General features: G+C 42.1%; 1 protein-coding gene across 1 annotated transcript in view; it reads left to right on the top strand.

Annotated features, from left to right (window-relative positions):
* LOC126285058 (coagulation factor IX-like) overlaps positions 1-21191 on the top strand; it is a 284637-nt gene that overhangs the window by 240735 nt on the left and 22711 nt on the right. The window contains exons 9-10 of the mRNA XM_049984381.1: positions 12978-13075; positions 21031-21128. Of these exons, the coding sequence (XP_049840338.1) occupies positions 12978-13075; positions 21031-21128 (196 nt within the window). The remainder of the gene's footprint in view (positions 1-12977; positions 13076-21030; positions 21129-21191) is intronic.

Raw genomic sequence — 21191 nt, 5'->3', positions numbered from 1 at the left:
CGAAGATCAAAACAAATTGCAATACGATTTAGAAAACTTTGAACATGGCTGCACGGTCAGTGACCATTTACAAAGTAAAATTAAATCATAAACAGCCCTCGGTAGCAAAAAACTAGTATTTTGATCTAGGTTTGGGCACTGCTATGAGTGCCTTCATCAGAAGTAAATCATTCAAACTAGCGTGTGACGTATAGAATAAATATCAAACGATAAAGCTTTACTCACATAGTTTTTGAAACAGAAACCATAGAAGGGAAGGCACTATGAGCTCCTCACACATTGTGAGTTAACAAGCATTTCGCTCTCATTTAAATATATGGCCGAAAGAGTCAGCCTTCAGGAATTGTGAACAGAGCCCTGTCGTCCAGGACCGTGTGCCACAAAGAGCGCAGATTAGCCACGAGATCGGAAAATTCAAAGGCGTCTATTACGCTGATTAAGGCCTAACGCTGTAGTGTGCGTGTGAGACAGACGAGAACCTACGTCATAGAGAAATCCCGTAGAACCTGTTTGTGGCCAGAGAGACGCAGCAGTGTTAAATACGGCGGACCTAAGATAGGCCATAAAGGCATTTATGAAAACCATTCAATTCTGTGGTACTTCAGGGAATGCTGCCACAGTAATTTTAATCTACCATCCTTTATAAATTTTCCTGGTGATCCCAATAAAACTTGAATATTGATCATATCTACAATAGTTTAGGATTTACTGTTAAAGTGAAATTATTAAGTTTTGAAACAAAGACCTGAATGCTAAAATAGAAACGCACTGGTCGATCTTAGCGATCGACATTCCATATAGAAGCGCATCATTAAAATGACAAATGTTGTAAATATCAACTCTGTAACTTTATTTGTTGGAAAGATATAGTAAATTTAAATCATAAGTATTCTCAGTTAAGAATCAGATTATCATTTCCTACACACAAAATACATCGAACGATGGCAGCATGAAACATTACGGAATCATAAGGTAATAGAATATTTGTTGTAAAGTTTAGTGCATAATAATTACTTTGGATCTTTATTTATTTATCAGAAACCACAACCGTGCAAGGCTACTGGCTCTGACATTCAGAGCTAAGAAGGAAATTGTCTCGGTTTTGTGTAAAAGAATTTAACGTTTATTATGTAATGAATGTTATTGTTACTTTATTTAGAACATGAAAGTGGGTCAAACTGATTATTTAAATATGTTAAAATGTAAAATAATGTAGAATTAACTATAGCAGATGGACGGCTTCAGTAAAGGGAACTGCACTAGTCAGTTAAGCGAAGATATTCGGCGCGCGGGAAACGCTGCCGGGGGCAGGTAGAGAGACAGAGCTGGTGTGGACGCGAAAGTGGACAGCTCAATTCTGGTGCAGATGTGAAAGCGGACAGTACAGAGCTGGTGCAGATGTGAAAGTGGACAGCTCAATTCTGGTGAAGATGTGAAAGCGGACAGTACAGAGCTGGTGTAGATGTGAAAGTGGACAGTACAGAGCTGGTGCAGATGTGAAAGTGGACAGTACAGAGCTGGTGCAGATGTGAAAGTGGACAGTACAGAGCTGGTGCAGATGTGAAAGTGGACAGTACAGAGCTGGTGCAGATGTGAAAGTAGACAGTACAGAGCTGGTACAGATGTGAAAGTGGACAGCTCAATTCTGATGCAGATGTGAAAGCGGACAGTAAAGTGCTGGTGCAGATGTGAAAGTGGACAGTACAGAGCTGGTGCAGATGTGAAAGTGGACAGTACAGAGCTGGTGCAGATGTGAAAGTGGACAGCTCAATTCTGGTGCAGATGTGAAAGCGGACAGTACAGAGCTGGCGCAGATGTGAAAGCGAAGAGTACAGAGCTGGTGCTGATGTGAAAGTGGACAGTACAGAGCTGGTGCAGATATGAAAGCGGACCGTACAGAGCTGGTGCAGATGTGAAAGTGGACAGCTCAGTTCTGGTGCAGATGTGAAAGCGGACAGTACAGAGCTGGTGCAGATGTGAAAGTGGACAGCTCAGTTCTGGTGCAGATGTGAAAGCGGACAGTACAGAGCTGGTGCAGATGTGAAAGTAGACAGTAAAGTGCTGGTGTAGAAGTGAAACCGGACGGTCGGTTTTAGGCAGTAAGGAACTGAAACGACTCAGATAATTTCGCATTGTGTAGTATAGCAGAACTTAGTCTCTGAGCAGTGAGTAGCATCTCACCTGGTGTGAACTCTAACTTTTCGCGCGGTTAACTTGTGGAGTATTGGACTTGTAATTTGCGACGAGACTGTGAATGATCGAACTGTGTGAAATGGATGTGTGCCCGAGTGTAATAGTAATTCTAAACACGACCACTCTCACTATTAGTTTGCTTTCTCTAACCAGATCGCAACTGTGTGGCCTACATTATTTATGCGTCGTTAATTTAGTTCCCGATATTATTATTACTGTTGTTATATGTTATATTAACCTTGTGTTTCGCAAACATGTCATCGGCCAGGGTCACAACTGTCTAATTTAGGGCGTGTAATGAGGCACTTGCGGTTCAACCCCTAGACGAGTTCGAGCCAAGACATTTCAACGAAGAGGAACTATATGTCAGCCTGAACATTGTTGGGATGTTAGCTCGCAGATGAGGGTTCGCCTGGGATGGGGATTTGGAAAGTGTTAGTTGAGGGATAAGAATCTCGCAAAGTGTTGGAACAGGACTGGATTTTGGAAAGTGTTAGTTGCGGAATATGATCTGTGGAAAGTTTAGAATTGGACTTGAATTCTGCAAAGTGTTTCCAAAATATTATCTGAACTTCGATAGGCAGGACCTCTCGCAAAAGTTAAATGTGGAAACGGTTGAGGACTGAATATTAGGCTTCTTTAACAGTTGTGAAATTACAATTGTAATTCTCACAGTTAACGATATTCTGTGATCTAGGTCCCAAGTCTGTGGGAGTTTATTCAGTTCCCGTGGGAGCTCTGAGCTACGAATTTAGCAGCAGTTGTCTGCACCAAGCTTATGACTGGTTAGGAGTGACAAAAAAATTATAATAACGCGGAAGAAGGGGCAACATTGAACGTAAGTGGTTCCAGCCAGCAGCGGCATCTTCAACGGCGATTCATTGCTCAGCGGCGGTTGCAGTGCCACAGCAGAGGCTACGAGATCTTCACCATCGGCTTCAACTGAAACATCGGCAGCAATATCATGGCTCTGAGCACTGTGAGACTTAACTTCTAAGGTCATCAGTCCCCTAGAACTCAGAACTACTTCAACCTAACTAACCTAAGGATATCACACAACTCCATGCATATCACACACATCCATGCCCTAGGCAGGATTCGAACCTGCGACCGTAGCGGTCGCGCGGTTACAGACTGTAGCGCCTAGAACCGCTTGGCCACCCCGGCCGGGGTGATATCATGGCAAAAGGGTCCAGCACGACAAAGCTAAGTACCTGCGCTGATAGCGAGATTATGCATGATTCTGTAGTTCAATCGCCAATATTAGACGTCTCTTATATTAAGCAGTCGGCCAGTTTGTGTCGGTCCGAAAATACTAGCGAGCAGCTTAGGCCGAAGTCGGAGCGGGAGAGCATGATCGGCGGTGAATTTACTAGGGCAAATAGTCCGAAAGCAGGCAAGGGAGATGAATTTGGGGGAGACATGTTGTCGCAATTAATACAAATGATAAGATGATTGGGATCCAAATTTGATTTGTTAAAAGCGATAGGGGATCCAAAACCTATTCTGTTAATACCGATGTGGGGAGCGTGAATTCAAAAATTGACTTGGTTCATTCCGAAATAGCTTCGGTTGTGAAGGACGAAGTAGGTTGTGGAATAAAGGAATTGCTGCTCTTACTGTCGCAGGTTTGAATCCCGCCTCGGGCATGGATGTTTGAGATATCCTTAGGTTAGTTAGATTTAAGTAGTTCTAAGTTTGGGGACTGATGACCTCAGATGTTAAGTCCTATAGTGCTTAGAGCCATTTCAATCAGGCAGAGATTCCAGAAGCAGATATTGGATTGTAAGCCGTAGCTATGAGCAGATATGGACTCAGATCACAATTCAGTAGTGATGAAGATTTCAAGTTTAAAAAACTTGTCAGGAAAGATCAACGCGCAAAGAAGTGGGTTAGGGAAGTAATAAGGACAGGCTTGAAATTCTCTAAGATTTTGGATACTGCGATAAAGAATAGCTCAGTAGGAAGATCAGTTGAAGAGGAATGAAAATCTCTAAAAAGGGCAGTCACACAAATTTGAAAGAAAAACCTAAGTACAAAGAAGGTAACTGCGAAGATACACAAGAAAAGCTTCAGCTGATCGATGAAAGAAGAAAGTACAAAAATGTACAGGTAAATTCGGAATTATGGATATACAAGTCACTTAGGAATGCAATAAATAGAAAGCGCAGGGAAGCTAAGGTGAAATGGCTGCAGGAAAAATGTGAAGATATCGAAAAGTAATTATTGACGGAAGGACTGATCCAGCATATAGGAAACTCAAAACTACCTGGGGCGAAATTAAAAGCAAGGCCGGTAACATTAAAAGTTCACTGGGAATCCAACAGTTAAATACAATGGAGAGAGCGGATTGGTGGAAAGAGTACATTGTAGGCCTCTATGAGAGGAAAGACATGTCTGATGACGTGATAGGAGAAGAAACAGCAATGGACATGGAGGAAACAGGGGATTCAGTACCAGAATCTGAATTTAAAAGAGCTTTGGAAGATTTATAACACTGACGGGATAGGTAACATTCCTAGAATTTCTAAAATAATTGAGGGTAGTGGCAACAAAACGACTATTCACGTTGGTGTGTAGAATGTATGAGTCTGGCGATATACCATCTAACTTTCGGAAAAACGTCATCCCCATAATTTTCGAAGACTGCAAGAGCTGACAAGTGCGAGAATTGTCGTACAATTAGCTTAACACTCATGCGTCCAAGTTGCGGACAAGAGCAATATTCAGAGGAATGGTAAAAACTGAGGATGTGTTCGACGACGATCAGATGACGTTGCAGTTGAGAATGGAAGCAAGTCTAAAGAAAAATCAAGACATGTTCATAGGGCAATGTAAAATGGTGCAGTAAGTCCGAATTTCTGAGAAAAATAGGTGTAAGGTATCGGAATAGCGGGGTAATACACAATTTGTATTAGAACCGACAGCGAACAATCAGAATGGGAGACGAAGAACGAAGTGCTCTAATTAAAAAGAGTGTAAGCCAGGGATGTAGTCTGTCATCGCCACTGTTCAGTATACAGGGTGGTCCATTGATCGTGACCGGGCCAAATATCTCACGAAATAAGCATCAAACGAAAAAACTACAAAGAACGAAACTTGTCTAGCTTGAAGGGGGAAAGCAGATGGCGCTATGGTTGACCCGCTACATGGCGCTGCCAAAGGTCAAACGGATATCAACTGCGATTTTTAAATAGGAACCCCCATTTTTATTACATATTCTTGTAGTACGTAAATAAATATCAATGTTTTAGTTGGACCACTTTTTTCGCTTTGTGATAGATGGCGCTGTAATAGTCACAAACGCATAAGTACGTGGTATGACGCAACATTCCGCCAGTGCGGACGGTATTTGCTGCGTAATACATTACCCTTGTTAAAATGGCTCTTTTATCAATTGCGGAAAAGGTCGATATCGTGTTGATGTATGGCTATTGTGATCAAAATGCCCAACGGGTTTGTGTTATGTATGCTACTCGGTATCCTGGACATCATCCATGTGGTCGGAACGTTTGCCGGATAGTTACGTTATTTAAGGAAACAGGAAGTGTTCAGACACGTGTGAAATGTCAACCACGACCTGCAACAAATGATGATGCCCAAGTAGGTGTTTTAGCTGCTGTCGCGGCCAATCCGCACACCAGCAGCAGACAAATTGCGCGAGAATCGGGATTCTCAAAAACATCGGTGTTGAGAATGCTACATCAACATCGATTGCGCCCGTACCATATTTCTTATGCACCAGGAATTACATGGCGACGACTCTGAACGTCGTGTACAATTCTAGCACTGGACACAGGAGAAATTACGGGACGATGACATATTTTTTGCACGCCTTGTATTTAGTGACGAAGTGCCATTCACCAACAGTGGTAACCTAAACCGGCATAATATTCACTACTGGGCAACGGAAAATCCACGACGACTGCGACAAGTGGAACATCCGCGACTTAGGCGGGTTAATGTATGGTGCGGCATTATGGTAGGAAGGATAATTGGCCCCCATTTTATCGATGGCAATCTAAATCGTGCAATGTATGCTGATTTCCTACGTCATGTTTCACTGCATGACAGAATGGCGATGTACTTCCAACATGATGTATGTCCGCCACATAGCTCCTGGGCGGTTAAAGCGCTATTGAATAGCATATTTCCTTGACAGGTGGATTGATCGTCGAAGCACCTTACCATGGCCCGCACGTTCACCGGATATGACGCCCCGGATTCCTTTCTGTGGGGAAAGTTGAAGGATATTTGCTATCGTGAGCCATCGACAACGCCTGACAACATGCGCCTGCGCATCGTCAATGCATGTGCGAACATTACGGAAGGCCAACTATTCGCTGTTGAGAGGAATGTCGTTACACGTATTACCAAATACATTGAAGTTGACGGACATGATTTTGAGGATTTATTGCATTAATGTGGTATTTACAAGTAATCACGCTGTAACATCATGTGTTCTCAGAAATGATAAATTCACAAAGGTACATGTATCACATTGGAACAACAGAAATAAAATGTTCAAACGTACCTACGTTCTGAATTTTAATTTTAAAAACCTACCTGTTACCAACCGTTCGTGTAAAATTGTGAGCCATACGTTTGTGACTATTACAGCGCCATCTATCACAAAGCGAAAAATGTGGTTCAACTAAAACATACTACACGAATATGTAATAAAAAATGGGGGTTCCTATTTAATAAAACGCAGTTGATATGCGTTTGACCTATGGCAGCGCCATCTAGCGGGCCAACCATAGCGCCATCTGGTTTCCCCCTTCAAGCTAGACTAGTTCTTTGTAGTTTTTTCGTTTGTCGCTTATTTCGTGAGATATATGGCCCGGTCACAATCAATGGACCACCCTGTATAAATAGAAGAACCAATGACGATTATAAAAGAAGGTTCAAGGGAGGGATTAAAATTAAGGTGAAAGGATCAATGATAAGATTCGCTGACGGCATTTCTATCCCTAGTGAAAGTGAAGAATAATTGCAGGATGTGCTAAATCGTTTGAAAAGTCTACTGAGAAGAGAATATGGATTGAGAATAAATTGAAGAAACGCGAGTGTAATGACGAGTAGCAGAAACGAGAACAGCGAGAAACTCAACATCAAGATTAATGGTCACGAAGTATAACGAATTCTGCTACCTAGGCAGCAAAATAACGGGCGGCTGTCGCACTAAGGAGGACATAAAAAGGACACTAGCACTGGCAAAGAGGGCGTTCCTGGCCATGCGAAGTCTACTGGTACAAACATGGCCTTAATTTGCGGAAGAAATTTCTGAGAATGTGCGTTTGGAGCACAGCGTTGTATGATAGTGAAACATGGACTGTGGGAAAAACAGAAAAGAAGAGAATCGAAGCATTTGGGATGTGGAATTACAGACGAATGTCGAAAATTAGGTGGACTGATTAGGTAAGAAATGAGGAGGTTCTCAGGACAATCGGCGAGGAAAGGAATATAGTGAAGACAGTGACAAGAAAAAGCGACAGTATGGTTAGACATTGTTGAGACATCAAGGAGTAACTTCCATAGTAGTAGATAGAGATGTAGAGGGTAAAAACAGTAGAGAAAGACAGGGATTATAATACATCCAGCAAATAATTGAGAACGTAGACTGCAAGTGTTACTCTGAGATAAAGAGGTTTACACAGCAGAGGAATTTGTGGCGGGCCGAATCAATCCAGTCAAAAGGTTGAAGAGTCAAAAAAAAAAAAAGACAAAAAGGAAAGGAAAAAAGAAACCAGCAACTACCAACCACCGAATGCAAAATGTTGCGTGCTGAACATGCAAAAGAAAGGGCAACAATATTAAGCGTTGAAATGCACAGATGTATGCAACATAGCTGAATATAGCCATTTTTCCAGCACTGATTCGTGTTTTTTCATTTGTCAGTTTTTCCCTTATACGCTCACTCAGACCTTCATTTCGTGGTAAACGTCCACGATGGTGACTAAACTGCTTAAATAAGATTGGCACCAAGTGCGTGTGAGTGCGAACAATGACCATAAAGGCAGTCTGTTCGATAGTACACAATGTGATGCTGGGCGACATTCAGTATAGTGTTGGTCCACCCGCATTGTAAAATGCGTAGATCCTCCTTGGTATGCTGTCCACGAATTTGTCTGGACGTTGCTACTGCAGCCTGTCTCTCTCTTCGACTGCTGCCTTCCTGAGGTCACCCAGTGTGTGAAAATGGTCACTGTGGCGATACACCGAGCTTCAACTGGTCTCAAGCGTACTAGGTGTGGTTCGTGTTATCAGATACCACTTGGGGTTGATTCCTCCTTGCTGGATGGTGTTGACCATAATGTGGGTGCTATATACTGGCTCATAATCGTTTTGAAAAGCGATGGTCCTCTTATTGCTCTGCACAGACCACAAATTACCACCACAACGTCCAACATTCATGCATAATACTGACCCAAAATTTGATTGACCCACCTCTCCACTAAACCCGTGGGACTGGATGCCTGAGAAGTGCAATGATGTGCTACGTCCGCACTTTTCTAAGGTTGCAATCAAATGTCCGAAAAATCCTGACTTCTTCATTGACGAACTGAAAACCACTGATCCAGGTTCCTTTACAGGTTACGTTTTGCCCATATTCTCGTACCGCGGGCCATGTCGGTTTGTGCTGCTCTCCGTACTGTACTTGTAGAAGTCAAATGATCGTATCCAGACGGTTGCATACTGCCTGGGTTGACAGAGCCATGTCAGCTGCCTGCTAAATTACAGCTTTCCGTTACGTTGCATTGTCTTTGGGATTCTGTTTTTCGTCAAATCGGTGTCCAACTTTTGATGCTGGCAATCCTTTATACCATAAGGTGACAATTCCGCCACTACGTTTGCTGGAAATGATCCGATTGGGGTCACTGCAGAAACACACAAAAATATGTTTACTTCTACCTCCATTACACATGTTACTGTATGCAGCTATTTTCCAACCAAAACTATGGAAATAATGACGACAGTGCAAACCATTTTTCAGCAAGTTACATCCCAAGAAATATTTCGGAGCGCTGAGCTCCGTGCTTGAGCATTTAGAGTAATTGTGGGTTAGATTTAGGGGAATAGTTGGCCAAGAACTTTATAGATTTCTAAATTTCAGAACACGGAATGCAGTCTCTGAAAAGAAACTTCCAAACAAACCACAAATACTGCACGATAGGGTTAAAACGAACCAAAGGACTATACACAGAGAGATGCTGAATGGAATGTTAAATTAACAATGGATCATTAAGGTTTAACATGTCGTCGAAGAATAGATCGTTATAGACGGCTTAGAAGGTCGGATTTGGGAAGGAAATCGTCTGTATTTACTTTAAACGATTAAGGAAAATCAAGGAAAAACCTAAATGGCTGTAAAAGGAAAATCTAAACAGCCGTCCTCACGAATATAACTCTAGTGTCTAATCACTACAACACCACCCTCAGTTAATGGAAGGTATTTTGCTGTTAAGGGACGAAGATTTCAACGTCTTTTCGGTGAACCTCTCACAAAATTCTGGACGAATGCAGGGAATAGCAGAGTTTTTCTAACAGACTGGAGAGTGGCGCGCTGCCATTTAAATATGTTCCAGTGCTAGTGTAAGGTTCGTAAGCTATTTTGCTATATTTTTATAGGTGTTTAATTAATTTAGGTTCGTACGGTACTGTAAGCATTGTAATGTTCTATTTTTAGTAAAAAAATATAATGGAGCTTTATTGTGCTCTTGCTTAAGTGATCTTGGACATCTTATTAAAGACGTTGGACTGTGTACCATGATATTAGTTTCATTTATTGTTGTATTACTTGGCCACTGGTGGCGCTACAATGTATAACGCGGAAGCGTTCCTAAAATTATTTTTGTACATGCTGTCTTTTGTATTGTGACTTAGATATTTCAGTTTTTTCGACAGAAGATTGGAACTGTGTACCCCATATGTAAGCTACAATAATTTTTGTGTTATATTGACTGACCACTGGCAGTGCTATGAGATGTGATGCGTACGTGTTCACAAGATTTCTTTCGTACGTGCGTCTTTTATAGTGTGTTTATTTTAACATCAACCTGAAACAAATATTACTTAATTTTGTATGTAACCGTTATTTTGTAGTTTTGTAAAATAAAACAAAAAACCGTCGCGTACCGCACTCCCTTCAGCGCTCACTACCTCAGTTTACCTAATTATGTTCTATGCTCACGTAACACTGTCTTGCTGCAAACAACACTGGACAGTCGTGAGAAAATAGTAAATTGCATTTAGATACTCATACAAGCAATGTGACCAGCGTACATACATCATGGTGTTATCGTGGGTCTTACGTGATGTGTAATCGTCTTGTCAAACGTACTTGTACTTTGACTTACCTTATGTATTGTGTATGTTAATTGTAACACGTACACTTTGTTCTATAGGTTGATTTGGTAACGGCCAAAAGTCCACAAAGTTCCTTATGTACACCAGCAACACCACCTGTCTATCCTTCTTTTTAAAGCATCCATATCAGGTATTAATGTTGCACAAACCCCGTCCTACACTAAGTTCCACGAAAGGTAATCTAAAGGCGTCATCTCTGGTGATCTAGCAGGCCAAGCAGTGAGACCATCGCGCCCAAATCATCTGTCAGGAAATGTTTCACTACGAAAATTACTAACATGCAGTCACCAATGCGATGGTGCACCATCTACTTGAAAAATTACATCAAGCTTCAAGTCCCTCAGTTCTATAGTATCCAGATAGATATTAGCTGTTAGCAACTTGTCTACAAAAAAGAAAGGGCTAATGATTCTGTTGTAAATTTCACCGCACCGCACTATGCATCCATTGTTGGGTAATTTATGACGTGTGGTCTTTCCCGTATCCTCACACTGAACTTGTTAACCTGATATATGGAAAGTAGCCTTGTCTGAAAAACAAATTTTTTGAAGATACTTGTTGCTGCTGTTTATTCGAGCCAATATCTCAGTCGCAAAAGATGCTCGACTAGTACCATTGTCTAGTTGTAACGTGTGCCTTATCTGGATCTTATGTGCATGCAGGTGTAGCCAGTTGTGTGGCTTTCTTTGCATTCTGGGCTCTAGGAATCCCTAATTCACGAGACGCGTGTCTAGTGGGTTTGGAAGGGCTTCGTAAGGAAGCGTGTTACGCAGCTCCGACACTTTGATCACTGACTGAAAGACGCCGTGTTCATGGAAAATCTAACGTACTGCCGGTCTGTCTAAACTTCATGTACCACGCAACAACACACCTTCCGTCAGGTGCTTCTTTTCCGTATTGTCCTCGAAAATTTCGCTGATCAGTAATTGGAGATTCTGCCATGTGATGCCGCAGATCACACTGCGCCTTCTCCTCGTATGACGCTTTTATCACAAAAACAGGGAATGTAGTACTTCCTACTCAGCTTCTAACAGCAACAACTATATCCAAACAAACTTGATGACTTCCACTTTCATTTGTCACAAACCACAAATACGTACGTTCTATAGTTTTGTAAAATAAATACTGATAATCGCACCTACACTTTACGACAAACCTGTACATCGAGATGAGACAATACCGAAAGAAACACTAATGAAAAATGCTGCTATTGTAATAACTGAATGTTACTACTAAACCAACTCAGACACCCATGGTACAACAGAACACTTACAGTTCAGTAGAGGTTGCCATTTACGCTGAAACTGAAACAGAAATTTGGAAACACAGTAAGAAAGAACCATTGAAATTTATTAAGAATACGTCACAAAATAGTACTGAACTTCATTACAATTTGATAATAAAACGTTATCTAATGTAACTTTGTTCGTGAGCAGAAACATCAATGACAGTTATTAATCGCGCTTTCATTAGGAACATAGTCTTAAAAGCAGAGCAGTTACGGTAACAGGCGACAGAAAGCAAGCTATAAACAACTGCAACAGCTAAGAGAGACATTTACACTTGTTGAAGGCTCTATACTGTCAGCTTTGAAATTTCATTTTCCATATCGTGTGATTCGATTTTTACAAAGAACAGGAACCAATGGGAAACGAAACATTGCTTTGGAAGCGAAATCTCTGAGGAGTACCTCAGGGATCAGCACTAAGCCCTCTCTTTTATCTTCATATGTCAGCGGTACTCTCTGTATCATAACGTCATGTTTCTATGGCTTTATCTAATAGGGAGACAGGATAATCAATCTTACAGATGCACTCCTTTCTGTTCTAAATACCTATCGACTCATTTTTCTAGTTCAAGATATTAACAACATGAACAGTGCAATACAGACTCATTATTCGTACATACTCATGTAACATGTTTTGTGCGTCAGCAATGGCCATGAGTCCAGTTATTAATTGCAAAGTAATGTAGTTTTCCACCGATCAATTGAGATCACTATATCTCTGACTAATACCTGTTAGCGTCTTCATTGATATCTCAGCCTAACTTCATTGCTGTTTGAGAAACGTTACCATTCGCCATGTGACTGTCAAGTAAGTGTTTCACCGTCAGTGACGTTGTTGCGGTTTCTCCTCTTGCTATCATCTGCCTTGGTACCCCGCGCAAGGCTGATTATTTTTATCAGCAATTATTGACAATGCATTTATGCAAACATCGGTAACAAAGATACATTCGCTTATTCCCTCGCTCACTCAAATTTTGCTTTGAACAAAAACTAGCTTTTTTCACATATCCTTCTGCAAATCTAAATCCGTTTAAGGAGAAGAAAGATAATTTTAGAATTTGCCGCGCTAAGCAATGTTAATATTTCTTTGGGTATTTCCATTCAGTAATTTAATTATATTTTCCAGGCCATCGCCGGAGTCGTGAACCGAAACGTCCCTGAACCAGCACAGCAGAAACGAAGAGTGGTTGACCAAATTCCACATCGAAATTATTACGTACTCAAGTGAGTTTCACTGTGCATGTTACGTAGTATGATACCAACGAGATGCTAGAAGAGTGAAAGGAGCCAACACATAAGGGAGAGGGCAACAGAGAGAGATAATACAGTACTGGGATGAACGTAAATTCTATCGTAAAAATGCATCTGACGTTTCTGGAAGCTATTCATGTGCAAAAAATGTGAAACTACAGCACAGCAACGTTGTGTCAAACCAAATAGAAAATTCCACTGCATCGTGAAATCTAAACAAATGCAATGTGCTGTTCCACGTGTAGACGTGGCGCTGTACTTACGACGTCAGATCTCTTTCGCGATGAATGAGGTGCAAACCTCTGTCCAGTCATCCAGATTTTGTATTTACATGATTTTCCTAAATGCGTAACCCAAAAGCAGAGTTTTTTCTCTAAAAAGGGAATGGCCGATTTCCTTAATCACCCTTGTCCAATTCAAGCTAAAGATCCGCCTCTAACATTTCTGCCGTCTATAGGAAATAAATTACTGTCTTGCTTTACCTTACTTCTTATGACAGTTCTATCAGGTTTGGAGACTAAGTAACAACCAACATTCTATAATGGATCTGACGAATGTTTTCTCTATGAAATGGTTACATCTCCTCAACATTGTTTGCGTCGAATCGCAGTTCTGCGTAAACTTTAACTCCTTCTGAATTTGTATGATAGCTCAGTCTTAAATCTCTTTTAGTGACTTTAGTCGAACAGATTGACTAAAGTGGTTCAGGGCCAGATTATAATCGAACGACGTCAGCTCTCTTCCAGTAAATTACATCTCTCCCGGCTCCGTATACTAATGGTCAGTTGCTACTTGTTAGTCTTTGAATTCTGCAACAATTTTACAGAACTCTTTCTGTACTTAAGATCAATATTCCAAGAGACTCACTTGTAGGAGCAAAAAATTTAAAAAATCAAATGTTTGATTTGTGAAAGCGATTTATTTATCTCATTAACAATAAAGGTTCTATCACACGATCTCAACATCCCAAAGCTAAGTTTTCTTCTGGAATTTTTTTTTCACAATAATATCGATATTCCTACGTCCGTAACGCTTAGAAAATTCCTTTCACTTCACCAATATTGGGCCCAGAATATAATACGTGACATATTAACCTGTCTTTAAAAGTCTTTATGGTATTTATTTTTGTTGGATACGCCGCGGGGTGGAAGCTGTGGTGTAGGTCACCTTGTCACGGTTTGCGCGGCTCCCCCTATCGGAAGTTCGAGTCCTCCCTCGGGCATGGGTGTGTGTGTTTAGTCCTTAGCGTAAGATAGTTTTAGTTAGATTAAGTAGTGTGTAAACTTAGGGACAGATGCCCTCACGAGTTTGGTCCCATAGAACTTAACCACAAATTTCCAAAATTTGATGGGTTCGTCATGAAGGAGTATCATTTCATATACGTTCTTGGAAATAAAATTCCCAAAATTACAGAACGCCTACTACACAAGGTGACGTTTGTTGATATGTTACGTTTATTAGTAACATGTGACATGGCCCTGCGGGGATTAGCTGGGATAGATACGGGGGAAAACATCAGACAACGCCTGAAGGCTAATGCCTTGAATACATGGAAGTTGTCTGTGTGTGTGTGTGTGTGTGTGTGTGTGTGTGTGTGTGGAGGAGGAGTGGGGGGGGGGGGGGGTGGAGGGGGTACAGGCAGGCACCCTGTCTCGAATAAAAGCCTTTTTTTTACTTGTAAAATTTTGCAACTTTATTAACTTCATAACCTGTTTTTAAAATAGTAAGTGAACACTCGTGATCATTAACAACAAGATACCCATTATAATTTGTTAATGAATTTTCCTGAAGTATTATTTTAACCGATCAAAGAACAGCTCTCAGAATCAATTTAGAACGCTTAAAACTCAAAATCCCTTTCCAAGCAACGGAAAAAAATGCAAATTGCATAATTCAAGGTTAAATAAAAGATTCTAACGCCACATGGCAGTACCAAAATTTTCCTAGACATCACATGTGATCTCTAAAGGCACTGAAATATTGATCACAAAATTTTTCGCAAAAATACCTTAAATGCAAAAAAATGTGATTACTATTAACGTACACTTAAACCCCGTAGTCCCTACGATGCGCACCGCATCACAAAATATTTTCCTTCATTTTAAACACTTTACACCATAAACCATCCCTACATGTGATGCATACTACACCTAGCATTATGACAACTAAGCATAGGTGTTATAATTAAACAGGTATGTAATATTTTCCTTTCAAAATAAGTAAAAAGACACAAAAATCAACTCTTAATCTCAGTGCCTACATCCGTTAAAAAAATGTATAGTACATAACTTTATATTTCGTCGTGGCCATGCGCTGTTGTGCACCATGCTCTCCTTCAGGAACACATGCCGCACGGGAAAGATCTTCTACGACGTACAAAACGTTAACAGGGCGCAACCAACTTACACAAATTGCATACTGGGATTATACGTCGATGTGGATGCGGCTCGCAATCTTCAAACGGGGGAGAGAATAGATGCGGTTCTACTGAACACTTCGACTGTACCGCACCGCACCAACAACCAGTACGGTGGAGTACACAAGAGACAAGTCAACAACTGTTGCAAGGCAATCTCAGCGAGGCAGTAAGAAAATATTTGGGACTTTAAGCTGTTTGGAGGGCCACACCAAACCACAGAGCGACATCCCAAGCTAAATTACGAAAATATTATCGGTGACCATAAGACGTGATCTGCAACTAACAAGGTCCATAAGCGTCAGAGAAGCTCCACAGTCAATCATTCCCCTACTACAAATACTTAACAGTACTTCCAAAGTCCACACGTGGACACTAAAAGAGTGTCAATTACTCGTTAAAACTGTAGATAACAGAGTTTAACACGCTGGGGCCGACTTAGGTTTCTTAATAAGACAAGCAATGATTCGGTCCTTCACTTGGTTCCACCTTCGATCCAAACCTGTCATTTACTTTAAAGCAGCTAAATAGATGACAATGCCGATATCAACGCTCTCCTCCCAAGCAGCGTTCTAACTGGAGAGTGCAGTACCGAAGCAAAGCTTACACCACTCACAAGTCTTATAGACGCGCCACCAACGGGCACCTTTTTAGAATTCTTATGTGCACCTCGTACACCAGACTTGCCCTAATTCTACGTCGGCATCCAAGGGCAGAACCAAGAAATCACTTTTCAGCCCTTGAATGACCACACGATGATCGCCATCGGGACGACGCCGGCCCTCCACACTAGGATCTTCGAGCCCACGGCGTTCTACATCTATATATACATACATACTCCGCGATCCACCATACGGTGCGTGGTGAAGGGTACCTCGCACCACAATTATCATATTTCCTCCCTGTTCCACTCCCAAACAGAACGAGGGAAAAATGACTGCCTATATGCCTCTGTACAAACCCTAATCTCTCTTATCTTATCTTTGTGGTCTTTCCACGAAATGTTAGTTGGCGGCAGTAAAACTGTACTGCAGTCAGGCTCAAATGCTGGTTCTCTAAATTTCCTCAGTAGCGATTCACGAAAAGAACGCCTCCTTTCTTCTAGAGACTCCCACCCGAGTTCCTGAAGCATTTCCGTAACACTCGCGTGATTATCAAACCTACCAGTAACAAATCTAGCAGCCCACCTCTGAATTATTTCTGTGTCCTCCCTCAATCCGACCGGATAGGGATCCCAAACGCTCGATCAGTACTCAAGAATAGATCGTATTAGTGTTTTATAAGTGGTCTCCTTTACAGATGAACCACATCTTCCGAAAATTCTACCAATGAACCAAAGACGACCATCCGCTTTCCCCACAACTTGCATTACATGCTTGTCCCACTTCATATCGCTTTGCAATGTTACGCCCAAATATTTAATCGACGTGACTGTGCCAAGCGCTACACTACTAATGGAGTATTCAAACATTACAGGATTCTTTTTCCTATTCATCTGCATTAATTTAAATTTATCTATATTTAGAATTAGCTGCCACTCTTTACACCAATCACAAATACTGTCCAAGTCATTTTGTGTCCTCCTACAGTCCCTCAACGACGACACCTTCCCGTACACCACAGCATCATCAGCAAACAGTTGCACATTCCTATCCACCATATCCAAAAGATCATTTATGTAGATAGAAAACAACAGCGGACCTACCACACTTCCCTGGGGCACTCCAGATGAAACCCTCACCTCCGATGAACACTCACCATCGAGGTCAACGTATTGGGTTCTCACTGTTTCTGCGGGGACCACCGACCTAGCGGCCCTGCCCTCTGACACGGACGTCGCTCCTCACGCACAGTTCAGAGCTAACTCACAGCAAGCCCCTTCTTCCTCGTTCTCTCCGCCTTGCGGCGCGCGGGAAGCAGCTCCCCAAAGATATGCTGCGACCAGAGACTCCAATCCGATATCGATACTGACACCGCGGCGAGTACTGAGAAGGCGAGTGGTTTCAACAAACAAAAACAAAAATTTAAATTTATAAAGTTTTTTTTTTTAATTACCGCTAACAGTCACAAACTTTGTCAACTATTGCATTACCTATTTACTTAGCGTCATGTTTCGAGGGTTAAACCTCATCTTCAGGTTAAATGGCATTACAATACAACTTTATAGTAAGGTCATACTGATATTACATATTCTTTTCGTAAATGCTGTGGTCATCGTTGTTCTTCTGGCGTGGCAGTCTCGCTGTGATGTGTTGCGCTGTATCCATTTCCGTGGCTCTCTTGGTCACTGTTCACAAATTGTCACTAATATAGCAGTAACTTGGAAAGACGATCACAAACAGTTCTGTAGTGCAGTGGACAAGTAATGCCATTTATCCTGAAAATGAGGTTTAACCCTCGAAACATGTCACTAAATAAATAAGTAATACAATAGTTGACAAAGTTTGTGACTGGTAGCGGTAATTTAAAATAAAAAACCTTTACATATTTCTTGAGACAGTCACGGTCTAAAAATAGTCAAAATGTCTTCAAAGAATTTAAATAGCGAGTCGTACAGGCTCAACATGGTACTTATAATACAAGATACCTGAATACTCTTAATGCCTGGAAATAAAGTGTTCAGATTATCGAGTCATTAATTACAAAATTTTCTGGCAATTATTACAAGACTATGCTGAAAAGTAATGTCTCCAAAGTTTATATGTGAAAAGTCTTAAGGGGTTTTAAATAAAACTAACGTCATTGAAATTTCACATCTTTATTCTCCACGTCTGCATGTTTGCATGTAATACGGCGGTGTGTAACGTAATTATGTTGGTGCGTAAGCAACAACATGCTGTAATCGAGTTTAGAGACCGAAGAATTCGTCCACACATGGAGCATCTTCTCCTTCAGCATGACAAAGGAAGACTACACACGAGGGCTGGAACAGTAAGGGTTAAGGTTTGACTGGTGTGTAACGATTCCTACGTCGGATATCCTGTCTGACTGGTCAGTTCATTGTGATCGATCATCCTCCATTCAGTCCCGACTTGGTCCCATCCGCATTTCATCTGTTTCAAAAACTTGAAGAGCACCTCAGAGGACTTCACTTAGATAGTGATGAAGCGCTGCACGCAGAGGTTAGGTTGTGCTCCGTCAACAAAATCAAATATCCTACAGTGACGGTATCACCAAGCTGGTCTATCAAATGTTCAAATGTGTGTGAAATCTTATGAGACTTAACTGCTAACGTCATCAGCCCCTAAGCTTACACACTACTTAACCTAAATTATCCTAAAGACAAACACACACACCCATGCCCTAGGGAGGACTCGAACCTCCGCCGGGACCAGCCGCACAGTCCATGACTGCAGCCCCTGAAACCGCTCGGCTAATCCCGCGCGGCGCTGATGCATCGATAGAAGAAATGTGTACATTGCCAGGGTAACTATGTTGAAAAATAAATATGTAGGCATGAAGAATAAAGATGTAGAGTGTTAATAGCATTTTAATTAAAATAATTTAAGAGTTTTCACATAAAAAATTCAGTAGCATTACTTTTCATCACGCCCTCGTATTTTGCTTTAGGTTCCGTTTAATATTTTCTGTTTGAAGTGCCATTTCTATTTAACGCAATTGCGTAAGTGGCAGGTTATTATTCAATGGTCCAGAATTGTACCTTATTAGAAGTTTCTGTCTGAGAAGACAGTAAGTTTTTCTAACCTTCACTTTCCACTTACAAAGTAACATCAAATATCACAGATATACACTCCTGGAAATGGAAAAAAGAACACATTGATACCGGTGTGTCAGACCCACCATACTTGCTCCGGACGCTGCGAGAGGGCTGTACAAGCAATGATCACACGCACGGCACAGCGGACACACCAGGAACCGCGGTGTTGGCCGTCGAATGGCGCTAGCTGCGCAGCATTTGTGCACCGCCGCCGTCAGTGTCAGCCAGTTTGCCGTGGCATACGGAGCTCCATCGCAGTCTTTAACACTGGTAGCATGCCGCGACAGCGTGGACGTGAACCGTATGTGCAGTTGAAGGACTTTGAGCGAGGGCGTATAGTGGGCATGCGGGAGGCCGGTTGGACGTACCGCCGAATTGCTCAACACGTGGGGCGTGAGGTCTCCACAGTACATCGATGTTGTCGCTAGTGGTCGGCGGAAGGTGCACGTGCCCGTCGACCTGGGACCGGACCGCAGCGATGCACGGATGCACGCCAAGACCGTAGGATCCTATGCAGTGCCGTAGGGGACCGCACCGCCACTTCCCAGCAAATTAGGGACACTGTTGCTCCTGGGGTATCGGCGAAGACCATTCGCAACCGTCTCCATGAAGTTGGGCTACGGTCCCGCACACCGTTAGGCCGTCTTCCGCTCACGCCCCAACATCGTGCAGCCCGCCTCCAGTGGTGTCGCGACAGGCGTGAATGGAGGGACGAATGGAGACGTGTCGTCTTCAGCGATGAGAGTCGCTTCTGCCTTGGTGCCAATGATGGTCGTATGCGTGTTTGGCGCCGTGCAGATGAGCGTCACAATCAGGACTGCATACGACCGAGGCACACAGGGCCAACACCCGGCATCATGGTGTGGGGAGTGATCTCCTACACTGGCCGTTCACCTCTGGTGATCGTCGAGGGGACACTGAATAGTGCACGGTACATCCAAACCGTCATCGAACCCATCGTTCTACCATTCCTAGACCGGCAAGGGAACTTGCTGTTCCAACAGGACAATGCACGTCCGCATGTATCCCGTGCCACCCAAAGTGCTCTAGAAGGTGTAAGTCAACTACCCTGGCCAGCAAGATCTCCGGATCTGTCCCCCATTGAGCATGTTTGGGACTGGATGAAGCGTCGTCTCACGCGGTCTGCACGTCCAGCAAGAACGCTGGTCCTACTGAAGCGCCAGGTGGAAATGGCATGGCAAGCCGTTCCACAGGACTACATCCAGCATCTCTACGATCGTCTCCATGGGAGAATAGCAACCTGCATTGCTGCGAAATTTGGATATACACTGTACTAGTGCCGACATTGTGCATGCTCTGTTGCCTGTGTCTGTGCCTGTGGTTCTGTCAGTGTGATCATGTGATGTATCTGACCCCAGGAATGTGTCAATAAAGTTTCCCCTTCGTGGGACAATGAATTCACGGTGTTCTTATTTCAATTTCCAGGAGTGTATAAACTGTGCAAGGGGACTTTTACGCATTTTATATTTTGAAATAGTATTATATGGCATACAGGAGCACTATACCCGTCTTAGTGGAATAGCTCCTCTGAAATATACTCTGTGACTCTTAAAAATAATATAATTTATAGCACACATCATCATCTAAACTTTTAGAAGTGAAACGTGTAAAAGTTTTTCATTGATGTCATCTGTAACAAATGAGTAACAGGAGAGAGAAAGAACAAGGAACATAAGAATACTGTCCTTCGTTAGTGTAGCATAAAGACAGCTTTCTTGATACAAAAATGAGGACGACAATAAATAAATAAATTTCTTTTCATCTTTTTTACAGCAATATTCCTCGCAACGATGTAGCAGTGTTCATTGTGTATTCTCCTTTTGTTATGAACGTGTATATTCAGCCAATTAACTTGGAGATCACACCAACGGGTAGGTGTAATTATTTTTAGTTAAGTAGCAAGAGACAAGTAAAACATATGTCACTGAACGTCT

This window comes from Schistocerca gregaria, chromosome 1 (genome assembly GCF_023897955.1).
Source record: "Schistocerca gregaria isolate iqSchGreg1 chromosome 1, iqSchGreg1.2, whole genome shotgun sequence".
NCBI lineage: Eukaryota > Metazoa > Arthropoda > Insecta > Orthoptera > Acrididae > Schistocerca > Schistocerca gregaria.
The sequence above is the reverse complement of the archived record's forward strand: the minus strand, read 5'-3'. Positions and strand labels throughout refer to the sequence as shown.